Consider the following 19,725-nt stretch of genomic DNA (forward strand, 5'->3'; position numbering starts at 1 on the left):
AATAACGATAGCAAACTACATAATATGCAAGTCGTAGACTGTAAGATAATGCGATTAAGTCCGCCTATTGTACCATAAAGAGATTGTATTTCGTACAATTCAGTCAATATAAATAAATAAATAATGTATTTCTTATGCAAAAAAAAAAATACCTCTAACAGTGCAACATACCTGTAACTGTGTCAATGTTTTGCTATACGCCTTGACCTCCTTGTTCAGTTTCTCGATGCCCTCCTGGGAAGAGTTGATAGCTTCTAGCAAGGCAGACTTTTGTTGGGGCGTAACGTTGCCTGTGGAACAAACATAATTAATTAAATTCATAATTTATTCGTATTGAAATAACTAGTTCTACATTCATTCATATTTTTTTATATTACTAAATATAATTTCGTCAAGGGGTACGGTAGACTCGATCGAAACCTTATATGAATAACAAAACATAAAAAAATATTGATTTCGAGTCGACAACACATATCCGCAAAATTCGGATTATGGAGTATTTCGTTAAATTCTAATGGCACTGATAAACAAACCATAAACCACAGTCGCCATCTTGGGTAGTTAATAAACGTTCCGTTTCATACGCCTCGCCTTCAACACATCACGTGCGTCGTCGCGCCAAAGAAGTAACCTACACAAAGAACTGTTACTCATGGGACAGTGTAAAACGAAACGTCATGCGTTCCGTTTCATACGCCTCGCCTTCAACACATCGCGTGCATCGTCGCGCCAAAGAAGTATACAAAGAACTGTTACTACTCATGGGACAGTTTAAAACGAAACGTCATGCCGGAAACATTGAGTGAATGAAGCTAGGAATGGAGTGAATCTTATCAAAATATAGTTTTCTTCAGTCGTTGACGTTTCGCGAAAATATTGTTTTTGACACATTTTTATGATAGGTAGGTACTCTTTGTAATGTATATATTTTTGCTGTTGCATTGCCAAAGAAATTAAAGTAATTTGAACTGCATTTCATATTAAGGCTAATATACGACAATATGATTCAATTTTTGCAATGGCATCCATAAATTCAAACTTGAACGCACTCCCTCCGGGATTTTTCACTTATAGGGTACAAGGGCAAATTTATATAAAAACTGGTTCTTTGTTTCCGTTGCAAGGTCATAAACCACAATACAATCAATTGTACATAATTGAAGATGAAGCAGCATTAAATGAACGATTATGTGATTCTAGAAATAATATATGTAGAAGCAATATAATGAGGTCCTTACAAACAATGCTCAATGAATCCAATCCTTTCGTCAAAATATACAAAAGGGTGGCTGCAATTTTAGCTGAAGAGGAATTAAAAGCAGCCTCAGAAAATCGACCCAAATATTCGGTATCAATGCAGTTTTATAAACATAAATCTCTTGATTTGCGTCGGTATAACATTCCATCAAATAATGAGGTAGCGGTCATCTTTGTAGGAGAAAACGGCGAACCTCCATTAAATATAGATTTTTCTGTACAAGAATATTCTCAACATTTAATTACACTCAAATCGACCAGTCCCAACATTGACCCTTTAGCCTTTCCTTTACTTTTTCCTAATGGAGAACTCGGATGGCATGAAAATCTTCAACACAGAGAAGAGAGTCGAACTGCTCGAAGTCGTCTTACAATGTTACAATTTTATCAGTATAGACTTGCTGTTCGTGAAAATTTTTGCGAATATCTCAGTCAGCGGCTGATAAAGTAATTGCAAGAATGTATAATTATTCCTTTTCTGATCGGGAACGATATTATCTCCGGCTATTACTTCTTCACGTCAAAGGGCCGACTTGCTTCACAGATGTTAGAACTTATGAAAATATTATTTACAATTCATTTCGAGAAGCTGCTCAAGCAAGGGGGCTCCTTTTTGACGATCAAGAATGGGAAAGATGTTTGGACGAAGCAATTGGTTTTAAACTTCCTAGGCAATTACGACAGCTGTTTGCGTTAATTTGCGTATTTTGTGAAGTAACTGATCCTAATGCTCTTTGGGAAAAGTTTGCATCATATTTTATCGAAGACTTTACAAGATCACACCCTGAAATATTATCCAAACAGTTAGCTTTACAAGAAATTGATGAAACATTAAAACTCCACGGAAAGAGACTAACAGATTTCGGACTTCCGGAGCCAGATATTAGTGAAAATGATGTTTTGTTATCTGATCCCGTTTATGACTGTGAACTTGAAAAAGCAAATGGCTATGAAAAATACCAAAAATTGAACACCGAACAAAAATATGTTGTCGATACAATACTAAACGCTGTGAATAATCACACAGAGAAAAAGCTGTTTTATCTTGATGGCCCAGGAGGAACTGGAAAGACTTTTGTATTTACAACTATTTTACATATTTTAAGATCTGAAAACAAAATATGCCTACCCATAGCATTTTCTGGTATTGCAGCAACTCTGTTAGATGGTGGTAGAACAGCTCACTCGCGATTTAAAATTCCAATTAATTCAGATGCAGATTCTACGTCTCATATGTCGTTAGGGTCACCAGCAGCTAAGTTATTGAAGGAAACTCATTTAATCATTTGGGATGAAGCACCCATGACTAAATGTCAGGATATTGTTGTAGTTGATCGTCTCCTTCAAGATATAATGAAAAATAAATTACCTTTTGGAGGCAAAACATTGTTATTTGCAGGAGATTTTCGACAGATTTTACCAGTTGTAGTTAATGGATCACGAAATGATATTATAAAAGCTTCAATTAAGCACTTTTCAATGTGGCCAAACTTTACTCAACTCCAATTGACTCATAATATGAGAGCATACGATGATTTAGAGTTTGCTCAATGGGTATTAAAGGTAGGCGATGGATCAGCTAATGTAGATGGTGACGACCATATTGAACTGCCTCAGCGATGCATTGTAGATAATTCAATTTTAGACCATATTTTTGGTGTTTCCCTTAACATGAATGATTATAAAAGTTATTCAATGAAAGCTATCCTTACTCCCAAAAACGATGATTGTTTTCAATTGAACGACCAAGTTGTCGAAAAAATCCCCGGCCTGCTTAAAATTTATGAGAGTTCTGACGCTGTGGTTGAGGACGATCATAATGATGTTTTAAACTATCCTGTAGAATACCTAAATTCTATAACGCCTGCAGGACTACCACCACACATTCTAAAATTAAAAGTTGGTTGTATAGTAATGCTTTTGAGAAATTTAAACCCGACTATTGGGTTGTGCAACGGAACCCGCCTTATTGTTAGAGCGTTAGCTTCACGTGTCATTGATGCCGAAATTATTTGTGGTAGCCATGTGGGAACCAGAGTTTTTATTCCTCGAATTCGTCTCCAGCCATCTAACAGTCAACTGCCTTTTAAATTTAGTCGGCTTCAGTTTCCCATTCGCATAGCATTCGCTATGACAATAAACAAAAGCCAAGGACAAACTTTCGACAAAATCGGTATATTTTTACCTAATCCTGTGTTCACCCATGGCCAGCTCTATGTTGCCTTCTCTCGAGTTCGAAGATTCGATGATGTAAAAATTCAAATTATCAATACCACTGAACAAGGCTTGAATGGTGATAAATATTTAACGAAAAATATCATATATAGAGAAATTTTATGATAATCAACCTGTGATGTATAAAGAGAATAGTCCTTTATAAGTACCTTTGCCAAATTCTTGGATAAGTACTCATTGTAAAATTACAATTTACATACTTCCTAATCTTATTTTTGATTTAGCCGATTTGAATAAAGAACAACAATTTCATTTTTTAGTTTTAAAATTAGTATGTAGGTACTTATCTACCTGCCAAAGTAGAGAAAAAGACTGAGTGCTTAAAACAAAAAGGCTTACAAATAATAAACCTTAAAAATTATATGTTTTGTTATGTTAGTTTATTGCCTTTGCCAAATTCTTGGATAAGTACTCATTGTAAAATTACAATTTACATACTTCCTAATCTTATTTTTGATTTAGTCGGTTTGAATAAAGAACAACAATTTCATTTTTTAGTTTTAAAATTACTAAGTAGGTACTTATCTACCTGCCAAAGTAGAGAAAAAGACTGAGTGCTTAAAACAAAAGGCTTACAGATAATAAACCTTAAAAATTATATGTTTTGTTATGTTAGTTTATTATACTAAACCTTAAACATTATATGTTTTGTTATGTTAGTTTATTATACCTTTGCCAAATTCTTGGATAAGTACAAATTGTAAAATTACAATTTACATACTTCCTAATCTTATTTTTGATTTAGCCGATTTGAATAAAGGACAACAATTTCATTTTTTATTTTTTAAATTAGTAAGTAGGTACTTATCTACCTGCCAAAGTAAAGAAAAAGAAAGGCTTACAGATAATAAACCTTAAAAATTATATGTTTTGTTAAGTTATGTTAGTTTATTTTGTATGTTGATTTAAAATAATAATTATTTGTTTAAAAACTTTTGCAGTTTTTATTTACTATAGGTATTCATTGTGTTTACACAATGAACGAAGCTATACGAATCTATGCCCTGCTTATACCTTTGATATTACTTGAGAACCTATGACTACAGAAATATCTACCTACATTTTGCACCTAATTAGTATTATTATGAGTCACATTTCACCCGAGCGAAGCCGGGTTTTCATCTAGTTACTAAATATTGGACGCAAAAAGAATTTTTCAATTCGGACCAGTAGTTTCTGAAATAAGCGCGTTCAAACAAACAAACAGCTTTATAATACATACATATAATCACGTCTATATCCCTTGCGGGGTAGACAGAGCCAACAGTCTTGAAAAGACTGGCACGCCACGTCCAGCTATTTGGCTTTAAGATAGACTTAAGATTCACATAGTGTCAGGTTGCTGGCCCATCGCCTAAAAGATGAATCCCGAGTTTACAAGCCTACCCCTTAGTCGCCTTTTACGACATCCATGAGAGAGAGAGAGATAGTTGGAGTGGTCCTATTCTTTTTTTTCTATTGGTGCCGGGAACCACACGGCACATGGCTTATATACTACTACTACTAGCTACTTGTTATTACAAGACAAACTATCGTGGCACTTTGAGTTACAAAGGCAACCATTTTTCTTGCAGAGACACCTTTTTGACCTTGGTCGGAACAGTTTTAACTGGCTCTCTTCGGAAAAACGCGTGTTGTCTAGTAAGAACTTGTTTTAACTGATATTTTATTTTGAGCATTTGTTAATTCTAGTTTTAACAAAGGCATTTAGTAAAAACTAGTTCTAACTAGGGAAAACGCGTTCTATCTAAAAACTAGTTTTAACTGTAACATATATATATAACGTATCTTGATCAAATTAAGGACGTCCTGGTAAAGGGTCAGGTCAAGAGTACCCGAAAAGAGTTATGACTGTGGATGAAGCGAAGGAAGTGTGCAGTGATCGTGGCAAGTGGAAAGAGGTAGTCTCTGCCTACCCCTCCGGGAAAGAGGCATGATTTTATGTATGTATGTATATATATATATAATTAACTCACCGCCCTCAAGTTTGTCAATTAACAATTTCTGCTGTTGCAGCTGAGTATCTAACAGCGCGCGCGCCCTCTTGTACATTTCCGTTATCATTTTGAACTTCTCCAGCGGTTTTGTCGTCTCCTTCTTGGGTTCCTGACCGTTGGCTGTCTCTTTGGTCGCTTGCGGCTGTTGTTGCTGTGAAATAATTTAAACATACATATGGTCACGTCTATATCCCCTGCGGGGTAGACAGAGGCAACAGTCTTGAAAATACTGAAAGGCCACATTCAGTATAGTATAGGTTTATAGTATACAGGGTGACTTTTTATTCAACTGCATAAATTTAACTGTTAAGTGTACTCATCTAAAGGATATTTAAAAACGTTAAAATATCGGTTCATATTTCAGAAAGTACGAAAAAAAATGAAAGTTTCAAAATCCACGATCCTTAATACGTCATATCACCCCGGCCGGCGGAAAAGTGACGCGTAAGATTCAGAGGTCAACGACACAATTCATTCAGCTGAGCGATCTCGACAACTCTGTACTTTACTTGATCTAACTCAACGATACTACATATATTTTATAATAAATGTCCGTTTCTCATCACGCCCTGGCCGGGATTCGAACCCGGGACCTCCGGTGTCACAGACAAGCGCACTACCGCCGGTCAAATATAATGTGTGTGTTTGTCTGTTACCTTTTCATTTGGTTTCTCAGCAACCTTGGAGTTGTCCGTTCGGTTTATAAGAACTTTGTTGAACGACATCGGATGTTGGCCATTTCTCTCGTTCTGCGGTTTGATGTGGGCCGACTCTTGTTTGTTCTGTGAAATAAAGTTAGATACATACATACATACATATAATCGAATTCGTATTGAAATAACTAGTTCTACATTCATTCATGTTTTTTAATGTAGACAATGTGTATTCGTCCATGATTTAGATTTAAGAGATCTATATTTGTACATTGACGTCCGATGAAAATGGTGCAGTTTAGTTTGTTCCGCCGCTTCTTCTACACATGCGCTTTGGAAGCGGTAGTAGTTATAATTAGATTTAAGTGATGTGACGTCAATAAGTGATACCTTGTATCCAATTTTGAAAATAAATCTATTCTATTCTATTCTAATCACGTCTATATCCCGTGCGGGGTAGACTGAGCCAATAGTCTTGAAAGACTGATAGGCCGCGTTCAGCTGTTTGGCTTAATGATAGAATTGAGAATAAAGTAGTGACAGGTTGCTAGCCCATCGCCTAAAATATATTTTATGTATAAAATTCTCGTGTCACAATGTAAGTTACCGTGCTTCTCCGAAACGGCTTGACCGATTCTCATGAAATTTTGTTTGCATATTAAGTAGGTCTAAAAATTGGCCAACATCTATTTTTAATACCCCTTAGTGATAAGGGTTGTCCACCCTTAACATTTATTTTTTAACTACAAATTACCTTTTTTTTATTTATATGGCAAAACAACGTTTGCTGGGACAGCCAGTATATGTATATAATATATCCTACTAATATTATAAATGCGAAAGTTTGTATGTCAGTATGGATGTTTGTTACTCTTTCACGCAAAAACTACTGAACCGATTACGATGAGATTTAGTATGTCGGTAGATGAAGACCCAGAATAACATATAGGCTACTTTTTATCCCAGAGTTCCGGCGGGATTGATAGGGTTTCCACGCGGACGGAGTCGCGGGCGGCCTTTAGTATATATATATATACATATACATATATAATACACACACAATGTGGATGAAGTGAGGGAAGTATGCAGAGATCGTGGTAAATGGAAAGAGGTAGTCTCTGCCTGCGCCTCCGGGAAAGAGGCGTGATTTTATGTATTATGTATGTATGAAAAAAATGAAATACCGCTGTAGGAAGTGTAGTTATTAAAGTTATTTATTCCCTGCGGAAGATAGGAGGGAAAAGATGAGAGAAAATAATCTATATGTATACACACACATATCTAATAGATTTAAATGAGCAATTCTTGTATATATATATATATATATATAATCAGGATCTCGGAAACGGCTCCAACGAATTTCATGAAAGTTACAGATTAGGGGCTTTTCGGCTCAAGGAATCGATCGAGCAAAGCTCGGTCAACCAGGTACTTATTACTTAACTCACCTCGGGGTTATGCCAGAACACTTTGATGAACCTGTTGTTGAGAACAGCCTCCGTGCTCTTGTAAGCTATGTTCGCCTCGGTAGGGTTTGAGAACGTGATCAGGGCCGCTTCGGGATCTCCCTCGAAGCACACCTGATGGACAAGAGATTACCAAATTAGTTAATAATTAATAAATATATATACGGGATATATAATGTATATGTACCACTCAATCTCTTTCCCACGGATGTCGTAAAAGGCGACTAAGGGACAGTTTATTAAAATTGAGATTCTTCTTAGGCCATGGGCTAGCATACATACATACATACATATAATCACGTCTATATCCCTTGCGGGGTAGACAGAGCCAACAGTCCTGAGCTATGGGCTAGCAACCTGTCACTATTTGAATCTCAATCCGAGCATCAAGTAGCCATACAGGTTTTTAACTACTAGAAAATAAAAAAAAACATAGCGTACAAGCTATTAGAGTACATAACTGTGACCGCCAGATGGCTTTACCTGTATATTGACAATCTTGCCGAACTTGCTGAAGTGATTGTTCAGATGCGTGATGTCGTTCATACCCCTGGGCACCTTCTTCACCTCCAGGGAACAGTTGGCGGCGCTCGCCGGCAGCGGGGGTCTCGGCGCTCCTGTGTGGACATATTTCATTATACATTCACACGTAGGTACATACATATGGTCACGTCTATATCCCTTGCGGGGTAGACAGAGCCGACAGTCTTGAAGAGACTGAATGGCCACGTTCAGCTGTTTGGCTCAATGATAGAATTGTGATTCAAAAAGTGACAGGTTGCTAGCCCATCGCCTTGAAGAGGAATCACAAGTTTGTAAGCCTATCCCTTAGTCGACTTTTACGACATCCATGGGAAAGAGATGCGAGTGGTCCTGTTCTTTTTTGTATTGGTGCCGGGAACCACACGGCCCACACACACGCATTTTATTATCGCACTGGCTATCGAGCGGCGCTTCAATTCCATGGGAACTATCAACAAAAATATACATAAATAAATATATATGGGACAAATTACACAGATTGAGTTAGCCTCGAAGTAAGTTCGAGACTTGTGTCACGAGATACTAACTCAACGATACTATATTTTATAATAAATACTTATATAGATACACATCCAAGACCCAGGCCAATCAGAGAAAGTTCGTTTCTCATCATGCCCTGGCCGGGAATCGAACCCGGGACCTCCGGTGACACAGACAAGCGCACTACCGCTGCGCCACAGAGGCCGTCCACCGCCATATATGCCTTTGTCGCTTCAGATGGTCTTTTCTGTGGCAAATTTCGTGAAAATCGGTGGTTTTTGTAGTTTCATGACATTTCTTCACTATAATGTGCCTGGATATATTTTTTTTTTCTGTAAATTATGGTTTATTCATTCAGTAGAAAGTATAACCTTTTTATTTATTTAAATTTTACGCATGTAAGGTGAACTAACTGTCACAAGGAGCATTTTGGTTTATTAAACACACTGACTTACATTTGTAAAGTTAACAAACTTAGAACAAAACTAACAACATTGAAATGAACATAAAATAAACCAACTGACTCTCATCTCTAATTTTTTATAAGCTGCCAGTGCGCATCTTTGCACCAAATTGAAACTGTTAGAAAAGTGTTTAAACTTGCAGCCATTTTATTTATTTATTTATTTAAACTTTATTGCACAAAATACAAATGTATAGCACAATTGGCGCACTTAATGCTAGAAGCACTATCTACCAGTCAACCATTGGGTCTGACAGAGAACTCTAAGTGAGGTTGTAAGGTCTAAAATGCTATAAATAAAACTCACCTATCCTATTGTAATCGAAGTTCTTCTTCGGCGGAGGATGCCGCGGCGCGTGCGCGTGCGCCGGCGGCTCGGGGCGCTCCCTGCGGCGGGCTCAGTTATACATGTCGGCTCATACACATACATATACATTCACATACAATACATACAAGATGAGTACTTAAGCAAAAAAATATTGTACTCTCTATTTGTGCACATTTCTATTCTTAATTTGGATAATTGTGACGTTGACGGTTATTGAAGAAAATGCTGCAGTGCAGTTTGTTACCGCTTCATGTGCTTTGGAAGCGACAGAAAGTTTAAAAGTAATTTGACGTCAACCGATGTTATGAAATCAAAAGTGAAAGACAATTATTATTGAGCGATGTTTGGAATGTCACAAAAAATATTAAAATTATAATTAACAATTACGGCGTCAGTGATACCTTGGGATTCTTTTTTAGGCGATGAGCTAGCAACCTGTCACTATATGAATCTCAATTCTATCATTAAGCGAAATAGCTGAGCATTCAGTCTTTTCAAGACTGTTGGCTCTGTCCACCCCGCAAGGGATATAGACGTGACAATATGTATGTATGTACCTGGGTATCGGTATGAGCTCCCTGGGCGGGTGCATGTGCGGCTGCAGCGGCGGCGCGAACGGGAACGCCGCGCCGCCCCAAATGTCCGGCGTCAACGGATTGTATTCTGTAATATAATTATATTTTTCATTTTGTTTTATGTATTCCTTTATTTATTAAAATTATATACATACGAACATACATGCCGTGCCGTGTGGTTCCCGGCACCAATACAAAATAGAATAGGACCACTCCATTTCTTTTCCCCATGGATGTCGTAAAAGGCGACAAGGATAGGATTATAAACTTGTTATTCTTTTAGTCAATGGGCTAGCAACTTGTCACTGTTTAAATCTCAATTCTATCATTAAGCCAAACAGCTGAATGTGTGTTTGTTAATTCTTCACCCCTTTTTACTCAACTGATCATATAATCACCGTAAAAAAAAACTAAAGTTCCGTTAGAATTTTGCAAAAAACCTGTATCAATTTGTAGATGGCGCTAAATTCATTACTTTTAATCAACGGCGTTTCATTCGTTGCTTTTCATAATTGTTGCTAATTAAGTCATTTCATTTTGTAGATATCGCCCCCCAGATTCCAAAAAAAAAGCTTGTAGTAGCAGTTCAATGAATGCCCGCCCACCAAATCCGTCGCTTTTTACAGGTGGGTGCTCTAAATAAACAAGAGCCAAGCTGATCGCCAAAGCTTTTAGTAGCAGTAACAGTACAATGAATGCCCGCCCCCCAGATCCGTCGCTTTTTGCATTGGGCTCTAAATAAACACGCGCTTGTAGTAGCAGTTACAAGCGACGGCAACAATTGACGGCACCTGTGGCGCAGCGGAAGTACGCTTGTCTGTGACACCGGAGGTCCCGGGTTCAAATCCCGGCCAGGGCATGATGAGAAAGGACCTTTTTCTGATTGGCCTGGCTCTTGGATGTTTATCTATATAAGTATTTATTATAAAATATAGTATCGTTGAGTTAGTATCTCGTGACACAAGTGTCGAACTTACTTCGAGGCTAACTCAATCTGTGTAATTTGTCCCGTATATATTTATTTTATATATATCTTGAAAGCTAGCAATAGCGTGTGGTTCCCGGCACCATTACAAAAAAGAATAGGACCACTCCATCTCTTTCCCATGGATGTCGTAAAAGGCGACTAAGGGATAGGTTTATAAACTTGGGATTCCTCTTTTAGGCGATGAGCTAGCAACCTGTCACTATTTGAATCTCAGTTCTATCATTGAGCCAAACAGCTGAACGTGGCCATTCAGTATTTTCAAGACTGTTGGCTCTGTTTACACCGCAATGGATATAGGCGTGACGTAGTCCTCCGAAACGGCTTGACCGATTCTCATGAAATTTTTGGAGCTGTCTACCCCGCAAGGGATATAGACGTGACCATATGTATGTATGTATGCTAGCAGTAGCAGCAACAATCACAACGAACGCCAACAACAACTCACCGGGCACGGGCGGCGGCGCGGCCAGCACGCGGCTGAGGGCGGCGTCCTCGAGGACCACGGGATCAGTCCCGTGGTCCCACTGGCAGAGGTCGCCTCGCATGCAGTAGCCTTTCTCTGGAAACGGGAAAAAATTAAACACTTATTACAACAGTCCTACAGGAAGTATAGTTGTTAAAGTTATTTAATTCCCTACACAAGATAGATGGAGAAAAGAGGAGAAAATAATCAGTTAATTTTGAAATGTCTATATTACTAGCTGTGCCCGCGACTTCGTCCGCGTGGAATAATTATTTTGGGTATCATTGAAGCCGTCGAGGATATTCATCCTCATAATTATTTAATTTTCCCTGTTTTTTTTCACATTTTCCATTATTCCTTGCAGCGTGATGTTATATAGCCTAAAGCCTTCCTCGATAAATGGTCTATTCAACACAAAAATAATTTTTCAACTTGAACCAGTAATTTCTGAGATTAGCGCGTTCAAACAAACAACTCTTCAGCTTTATAATATTAGTTTAGATTCAACATAAAAATTAAGAATTAAAAATTATTTCTGACAAATCTCTAACAAACAAAATCATGACAACCGTTGCTTGCTATGGCGTATACCAAAAAGGTTGCCTACACAGTCGTAGCTGGGAGTGTATTTATGCTCCAATCCGTGAAATCCGTGCCGTGTGGTTCCCGGCACCACTACAAAAAAGTATAGGACCACTCCGTGTCTTTCCCCGTGGATGTCGTAAAAGATGACACAGTGGTAGGCTTATAAACTTGAGATTCTTCTTTAAGGCGACAGGCTAGCAACCTGTCACTATTTGAATCTCAATTCTATCATTAAGCCAAATAGCTGAACGTGTCTATCGTCGGCTATCAGTCTTAACAAGACTGTTGGCTCTGTCTACCTCACAAGGGATACAGACGTAAATATATGTATCAATGTATGTCCCCATTAAATCGAAGGTGTAAGTATGCAGAGATCGTGGCAAGTGGAAAGAGGTAATCCCCCTACATTTATGAAGAGGTAGTCCCCCTACCTTTATGTATGTATGTAAATCGAAAGTGTATATATGTGTGTGTATGTATACTTACCATCGAAATCTCGACAACGCCTCTTGAAAGCAGCCTCGTGGTCTATTCTGCTGTCAGGCATAGGCGATAGGGAACGCGATCTGTCGCGGGATCTGTGAAAGAAACATTTAAAATTATTAGTTTGTTCCGCCGCTTCTTCTACACATCGCTCATTTGGTGGAACATTGACGGAATTGCACTTTTTTTCAAAATTGAGTTAAGTATGACAAACGGCTCGTAAGTGGTAAATACGTTTGGAGAAACAAAGACAGAAATCAGTTTCCGACTATTTTTCGCGAGATGGCGTGATCGTCAATGTTCTTTAGTGAACTTTCGTAAAGATTTCGCGGCAACATCGCCGTAACGGTCAGTTGCGCGGGGGGCTCCGTGAAGTGATGACGTGTTTTGGTGCTACATCGACGGAAAGGTAATTATGACATCTTTTTTTCTTTCCTCTGGGTCAACAATGACGGTATTGATGTAAGTACGTCGATGTTGTCCCAAATTTTGTGTGTGTTTGGCGGAAATAAAGACGAAATTTTATAATTTTTGGCAGTAAAGTCGTTATTGCTCCAAAAAATATTTTAATCGAATTACGTAAGTACCTAATGAGTTATTTTAATTGAAAAACATTACTATCTATGTAACTGAGAAAGAAATATTATGATCAACTGAGATTGGATCCTGCGTGTACAAATTCTTACAAAATATATCCGAAAATTATCCTAATTCTGACGTTGTATTTTATACTGACAATTGTGGAGGACAACAAAAAAACAGGTTGGTTAAATACTTTCTACTATTTGTATTATTTATTACTACCTATTCAGAGATTCAACAATTAAATACCTAATTGTAAACTGAATTTCACTTTTACTTTTCCAGATTCATTCTTTCGATGTATTTATATGCTGTCAAGAGTTTACGAATTAACACAATTACTCATAAATTCTTAATTCGAGGACATACCCAAAATGAGGGAGATACTGCTCACTCAATCATCGAAAAGGCTATTAAAAGGGCAAAGAAGTCTGGACCAATCTATGTGCCCGAACAATACCTTCAGATTATTAGGTCTGCAAAGAAAATAGGAAATCCGTTTAAAGTGAAAGAAATGAATTACGATGATTTCTACGATCTTAAAAACTTGACTGAAGAAATTGGACTGAATACTACAAAAGACATTCAAGGAAATACAATTAAAACGAATGATATAAAATTAATTCAATTTCAAAAGGATGGCGAAATTTACAAATACAAAAATGGATATGATGAAGACTGGATAGAAGTGGAAACAAAAATTGTGAGAGCGAGATCCAAGAGTCCAACAAAAGAAATTCAAAATATTAGTTTAAAACCCGCTTACCGTAGTAAGATACCTATTGCTATAAAAAAAAAACAATTTACGAGAATTGATTCAAAAAAATATTATACCTGGATACTATTCTTCTTTTTATGAGAGTATTTTCAATGCATAAGTTACCTAGTAGGTATTATAAAAGTGATAAAAATGTTTAACATTACAAGTTATAATAAGCTACTGAGCTGTGATTTAACTACCATTTCTTATTGTTTAGTAAGTACATAAGATTTAATGATTCTCAAAGTTTAATTAGTAAGTAAGTAAAAGCTCAAGTTTAAACTACCTACTACAAAAAGACTGATTAGTGTTTTCTTCTTAAATAAATAAGTTTTCTTCAAGATTTTGATAAAGCGTTGTTTTATTTTGTCATAAATGCATAACAATATTTATGGCCACGCTGCAGAATTTACTAAGCCTTAGGGATACAATGACGGAATTGTAGGTATCTTATGTTATAGTTGACTATATAGACCCTAAAATTATGTTTTTTTGACGAAAAAAATACGGAATATATAAGTATATCAACCTAACTACAGTTTAAGAATAAAATACTTGGCTAAACTTGTATAATCAAGGTGATATGGCTCCACAAACTTTAAACTTGCTTTCCTGTAAAATTTAATAAAATGCAATTCCGTCAATGTTCTACCAAATGAGCGACATGCGCTTTGGAAGCGGCAGTAGTTATAATTAGATTTAAGTGATGTGACGTCAATAAGTGATACCTTGTATCCAATTTTGAAAATAAATCTATTCTATTCTTCTATTCTATTCTATTATGTTATATCTCTGTGTAGGCAACCTTCTTGTACGCCATAGCAACGGTTGCCATGGATTTTGTTTGCGAGAAAAATGACAAAAATATAATTTTTATTGTAAATTTTTTTTTTATTTTATGTTGAATAATATAGTGATTTTAAACTGATTATTATTTCTCTCCTCTTTTTCTCCTTCTATCTTCTATAGGAATAACTAATTTTGTAACTATACTTCCTACAACTGGTGAGCCCGACGTGATATAGGTCATTATAATTAGGTCTTATACCACTCCATATCTTACCATCTGGACGTCGTGAAAGACTAAGGGAAAAGCTAAAAAAACTTGGTATTCTTATATCAGACGACCAACTAGCAACCTGTCACTATTTAAATCTCAATTCCATCATGAAGCCGTACAGTACTGAACGTTACCTCTAAATCTTAAAGACTGTCAACCCTTAACATCGGTGGTTGAATTGGTGAGGTGCCTGGTTCAAATGCGTAATGCGCAGATAGGCAGAGGTTCAAATCCCAATTCGGCCATGTACCAATGACTATTTTCAAAGTTATACACATTAGTTTGAATACCAACCGATGCTCTTTCGGTGAGGGAAAACATCGTGAGGGAACCTGCATTCAGTCAATTTGATGTGTAACCACAGATCCAATTCGGGTAAAGTTTATCTGCAAAGGTTGCGGAGGCAAGATGGATGTGACCACAGATCCAATTAATTCCGGTGAGATTTAGGTATCTGCGAAGTTTCAGAGGCCAGATGGAAGTCGCTTCATGCAAAAACCTGACTCACCCAATCCAGGATCCACGGTCAAAGGCACACCTCGGTCTCCTAAACCCAAGAGTCGCCAGATGGAAGTCGCTTCATGCAAAAACCTGACTCACCCAATCCAGGATCCACGGTCAAAGGCACACCTCGGTCTCCTAAACCCAAGAGTCGCCAGATGGAAGTCGCTTCATGCAAAAACCTGACTCACCCAATCCAGGATCCACGGTCAAAGGCACACCTCGGTCTCCTAAACCCAAGAGTCGCCAGATGGAAGTCGCTTCATGCAAAAACCTGACTCACCCAATCCAGGATCCACGGTCAAAGGCACACCTCGGTCTCCTAAACCCAAGAGTCGCCAGATGGAAGTCGCTTCATGCAAAAACCTGACTCACCCAATCCAGGATCCACGGTCAAAGGCACACCTCGGTCTCCTAAACCCAAGAGTCGCCAGATGGAAGTCGCTTCATGCAAAAACCTGACTCACCCAATCCAGGATCCACGGTCAAAGGCACACCTCGGTCTCCTAAACCCAAGAGTCGCCAGATGGAAGTCGCTTCATGCAAAAACCTGACTCACCCAATCCAGGATCCACGGTCAAAGGCACACCTCGGTCTCCTAAACCCAAGAGTCGCCAGATGGAAGTCGCTTCATGCAAAAACCTGACTCACCCAATCCAGGATCCACGGTCAAAGGCACACCTCGGTCTCCTAAACCCAAGAGTCGCCAGATGGAAGTCGCTTCATGCAAAAACCTGACTCACCCAATCCAGGATCCACGGTCAAAGGCACACCTCGGTCTCCTAAACCCAAGAGTCGCCAGATGGAAGTCGCTTCATGCAAAAACCTGACTCACCCAATCCAGGATCCGATCCGATCTCGGTCTCCTTACGATGAGGGAAAACATCGTGAAGGAACCTGCATTCAGTCAATTTGATGTAAACGGATCCAATTAATTCGGGTGAGATTTATCTGCAAAAGTTGCAGAGGCCAGATGCAAGTCGCTTCATTCAAAAACCTGACTCACCCAATGCAGGATCCACGGTCAAAGGCACACTTCAGTCTCCTAAACCCAAGAGAAAGATGTAAAAGGCTCAGTCTCCCTAAACGCAAGAGTAAGATATAACAAGACTATCGACCCCGCCCACCGCTACCAACAAACAAAATGAATGAACACCGCACCTCTCCCTGTCCCTAGAGAGGGTGACCCAAGAGAAAGATATAACAAGACTATCGACCCTATCCTAGGGTTCAAAAAGGCGGGAAAAATTCCGGATTTTTTTCAAATTCCCTCCTTTTTATACAATTTTTTTACGAAAGTTTCAAGAAAGATAAGAATGAAATATTTCATGTTTTTTATTAATAAAACGGAAAAATATGAAAGAGACGGAAAAATACGATAGGAAAAGTATTGATTACCTTAAATATGCATCATTGTTTTGAAAATTGGTAATTATACATAGAATATATATATAGTTCTTCAATCGTTTTTCTTATTTTTCGAAACAAACGACGAAAATCTCAATAAAACCGTTTTTTCCCCAACGTTTTATTCTGATATATTTCAATGTAACAAACCAATAAAACGGTGAAAAACGAAACGTTTCTTTCACCGAAAAAAAAACAATTTGTTTCTTTCGGAATTTTCAACGCTACCCTATCCACCGCTGACAACAAACAAAATGTATGAACACCGCACCTCTCCCTGTCCCTAGAGAGGGTGACTCTGTCCCTGTGGTCGCGGTCGCGCGACATGCGGTCGCGGTCGGCCTCGCGCGCCAACCTCAACCTGTCTCTGTCTCTCTCGTGCTCCCTGTCTCGCACCGGAACCGGAGATCGGGATCTGCAATAACAATTACAAATTATACATTTATTAATTATAGCGGCCCGCCCCGGCTTCGCACGGGTGGACATATCTTTGTGTTTTTTTTTAAATAAACAAAGAGTAAAAACAAATTTATGCCTATGTCACTTTTGAAGGTCTATTCTATATCTGTGCCAAATTTTATCAAAATCGGACCAGTAGTTTTTGAGTTAATTCCACACAAACATACAAAAATACAAATCTTTCCTCTTTATTATTAGTGTGGATGTGGATATAAAATGCCGTGTGGTTCCCGGCTATCAATAAAAAACAAAAGAGAATAGGACCACTCCATCTCTTTCCCATGGATGTCGTAAAAGGCGATTAAGGGATAGGCTTATAAACTTGTTATTCTTCTACGCGACGTGCTAGCTACCTGTCACTATTTGAATCTCAATTCCTTTGTAAAACCACACGAGCTGAACATGGCCTTTCAGTCTTTTCGAGACTGTTGTCTCCGTCTATCCCGCAAGGGATACAGACGTGTGACTTATATGTCATGTGATTCATATGCTCCTGGGGTCCTCAAATCGAAATTTATTTGTGACAAAACAGGTGAAATGTTTATTTATTTATTTAAACCGTTATTGCACAAAAAATAAATGTACCTACAAAAGGCGGACTTAACGCCGTTTGGCATTCACCATTTGAATCTTAATTCTATCATTAAGCCAAACAGCTGAACGCGGCCATTCAGTCCTTTCAAGACTGTTGTCTCTGTCTACCCCGCAAGGGATATTTATTTATTTAAACTTCATTGCACAAAATACAAATGTATAGCACAATTGGTGGACTTAATGCTAGAAGCATTATCTACCAGTCAACCATTGGGTCTGACAGAGAACTTAATGTGGGGTTAAACTAAATAAATATATTTATACCTACACAAAATATAAAATAAAATAATTATAATATACATACATAAAAACTACAATAGATAAACAATATACATAAATAAATAGGTGCAGCGATTACCGAAATGAGTGAAAAAGCGATATTAAATACCCTCGCGACTCAAGAAAAATTAGATATAGACGTGAACATATGTATGTATGTATGTCATTCTCTACCAGTCTACCAGCTGAAACGTTCCGAGGATCACCACATACCTGGACCTGGTGGCGGGCCTGTCCGCCGCCGGGGGACTCCTGTTGCGGTAGCGGCCTCGCGGCGACGGGGATCTCGACATGGGACGGCGACTGGGAACAATACACAATCCAGAACATTGTTATTTCATCTTATACTAGAGGCCGCCCGCGACTTCGTCCGCATGGAAACCCTATCAATCCCGGGGGAACTCTGGGATAAAAAGTAGCCTATGTGTTATTCTGGGTCTTCAGCTACCTACATACCAAATTTCATGGTAATCGGTTCAGTAGTTTTTGCGTGAAAGAGTAACAAACATCCATACAAACTTTCGCCTTTATAATAGTACCTAGTAGGATGTATGTAGGTGTGTCATGTGGAGAGGATGAATGAAAGCAGGTTGACTAAACAGATACACAAGGAGAGTGCGGAGGGAAAGGTCGGAGTGGGAAGACCTAGACGAACGTATCTTGATCAAATTGAGGACGTCCTGGTAAAGGGTCAGGTCAAAAGTACCCGCCGAAACCGTCGAGCTTGTATGAAGAGAGTTATGAATGTGGATGAAGCGAAGGAAGTATGCAGAGATCGTGGCGAGTGGAAAGAGGTAGTCTCTGCCTACCCCTCCGGGAAAGAGGCGTGATTTTATGTATGTATGTAGGTATATTAAATTCTCGTGTCACAATGTTCGTTCTCGTACTCTTACGAAACTCAAATTCTCATGAAATTTTGTGAGCATATTCAGTAGGTCTAAGAATCGTATGTTGTAAAAGGCTACTAAAGGAAAGGTTTATAAACTTGGGATAGACGGATAAAACTCTTTACTGCACTATAAGAGTAAAACATACAAAAAACAACACAAAACAGACAGAGATGGCACAAAGGCGGACTCATCGCTAATGCAATCTCTTCCAGTCAACCTTTGGGTGGAAGGAAACCAAACAGGAGATCGGGCTAGCAACCTGTCACTATATGAATCTCAACTCTATCACCAAGCCATACAGCTGAACGTTATTTTACGAGTGGAGACGAGGCATAAAAAATAATTAAACAATTAATATTTAATAATATTATTTATTAATTAATTAAATTATTAATTATTAAATTTACATTTTTAAAAAATGCATAGTACATACCGCACGGCGTCGTGGTGCCGCCGCAGCCGCGCGCGCCGCTCGCCCGAGCGCGACCGGCGCCGGCGCCGCTCCTCGCGCTCGCGCGCCTGCGCACCACAAGTCATAGTCAATAAATATACACGGGACAAATTACACAGATCGAGTTAGCCTCGAAGTAAGTTCGAGATTTGTGTTACGAGATACTAACTCAACGATACTATATTTTATAATAAATACTTATATAGATAAACAAGACCCAGGACCC

General features: G+C 38.4%; 1 protein-coding gene across 3 annotated transcripts in view; it reads right to left on the reverse strand.

Annotated features, from left to right (window-relative positions):
• Positions 1–19,725, reverse strand: part of LOC106131010 (RNA-binding protein 26) — a 45,263-nt gene that overhangs the window by 16,197 nt on the left and 9,341 nt on the right. For all 3 annotated transcript variants that reach the window (XM_060952961.1, XM_060952959.1, XM_060952960.1), the window contains exons 6-17: positions 19,482–19,567; positions 18,372–18,461; positions 17,098–17,241; positions 12,520–12,611; positions 11,431–11,544; positions 9,980–10,085; positions 9,402–9,481; positions 8,092–8,225; positions 7,591–7,722; positions 6,146–6,271; positions 5,469–5,640; positions 172–290 (exon numbers count right to left, since the gene is read on the reverse strand). In XM_060952961.1, coding sequence (XP_060808944.1) covers positions 172–290; positions 5,469–5,640; positions 6,146–6,271; positions 7,591–7,722; positions 8,092–8,225; positions 9,402–9,481; positions 9,980–10,085; positions 11,431–11,544; positions 12,520–12,611; positions 17,098–17,241; positions 18,372–18,461; positions 19,482–19,567 — 1,395 coding nt within the window. The remainder of the gene's footprint in view (positions 1–171; positions 291–5,468; positions 5,641–6,145; positions 6,272–7,590; positions 7,723–8,091; positions 8,226–9,401; positions 9,482–9,979; positions 10,086–11,430; positions 11,545–12,519; positions 12,612–17,097; positions 17,242–18,371; positions 18,462–19,481; positions 19,568–19,725) is intronic.

The sequence above is a fragment of the Amyelois transitella genome, chromosome 30, assembly GCF_032362555.1.
Source record: "Amyelois transitella isolate CPQ chromosome 30, ilAmyTran1.1, whole genome shotgun sequence".
Lineage (NCBI taxonomy): Eukaryota > Metazoa > Arthropoda > Insecta > Lepidoptera > Pyralidae > Amyelois > Amyelois transitella.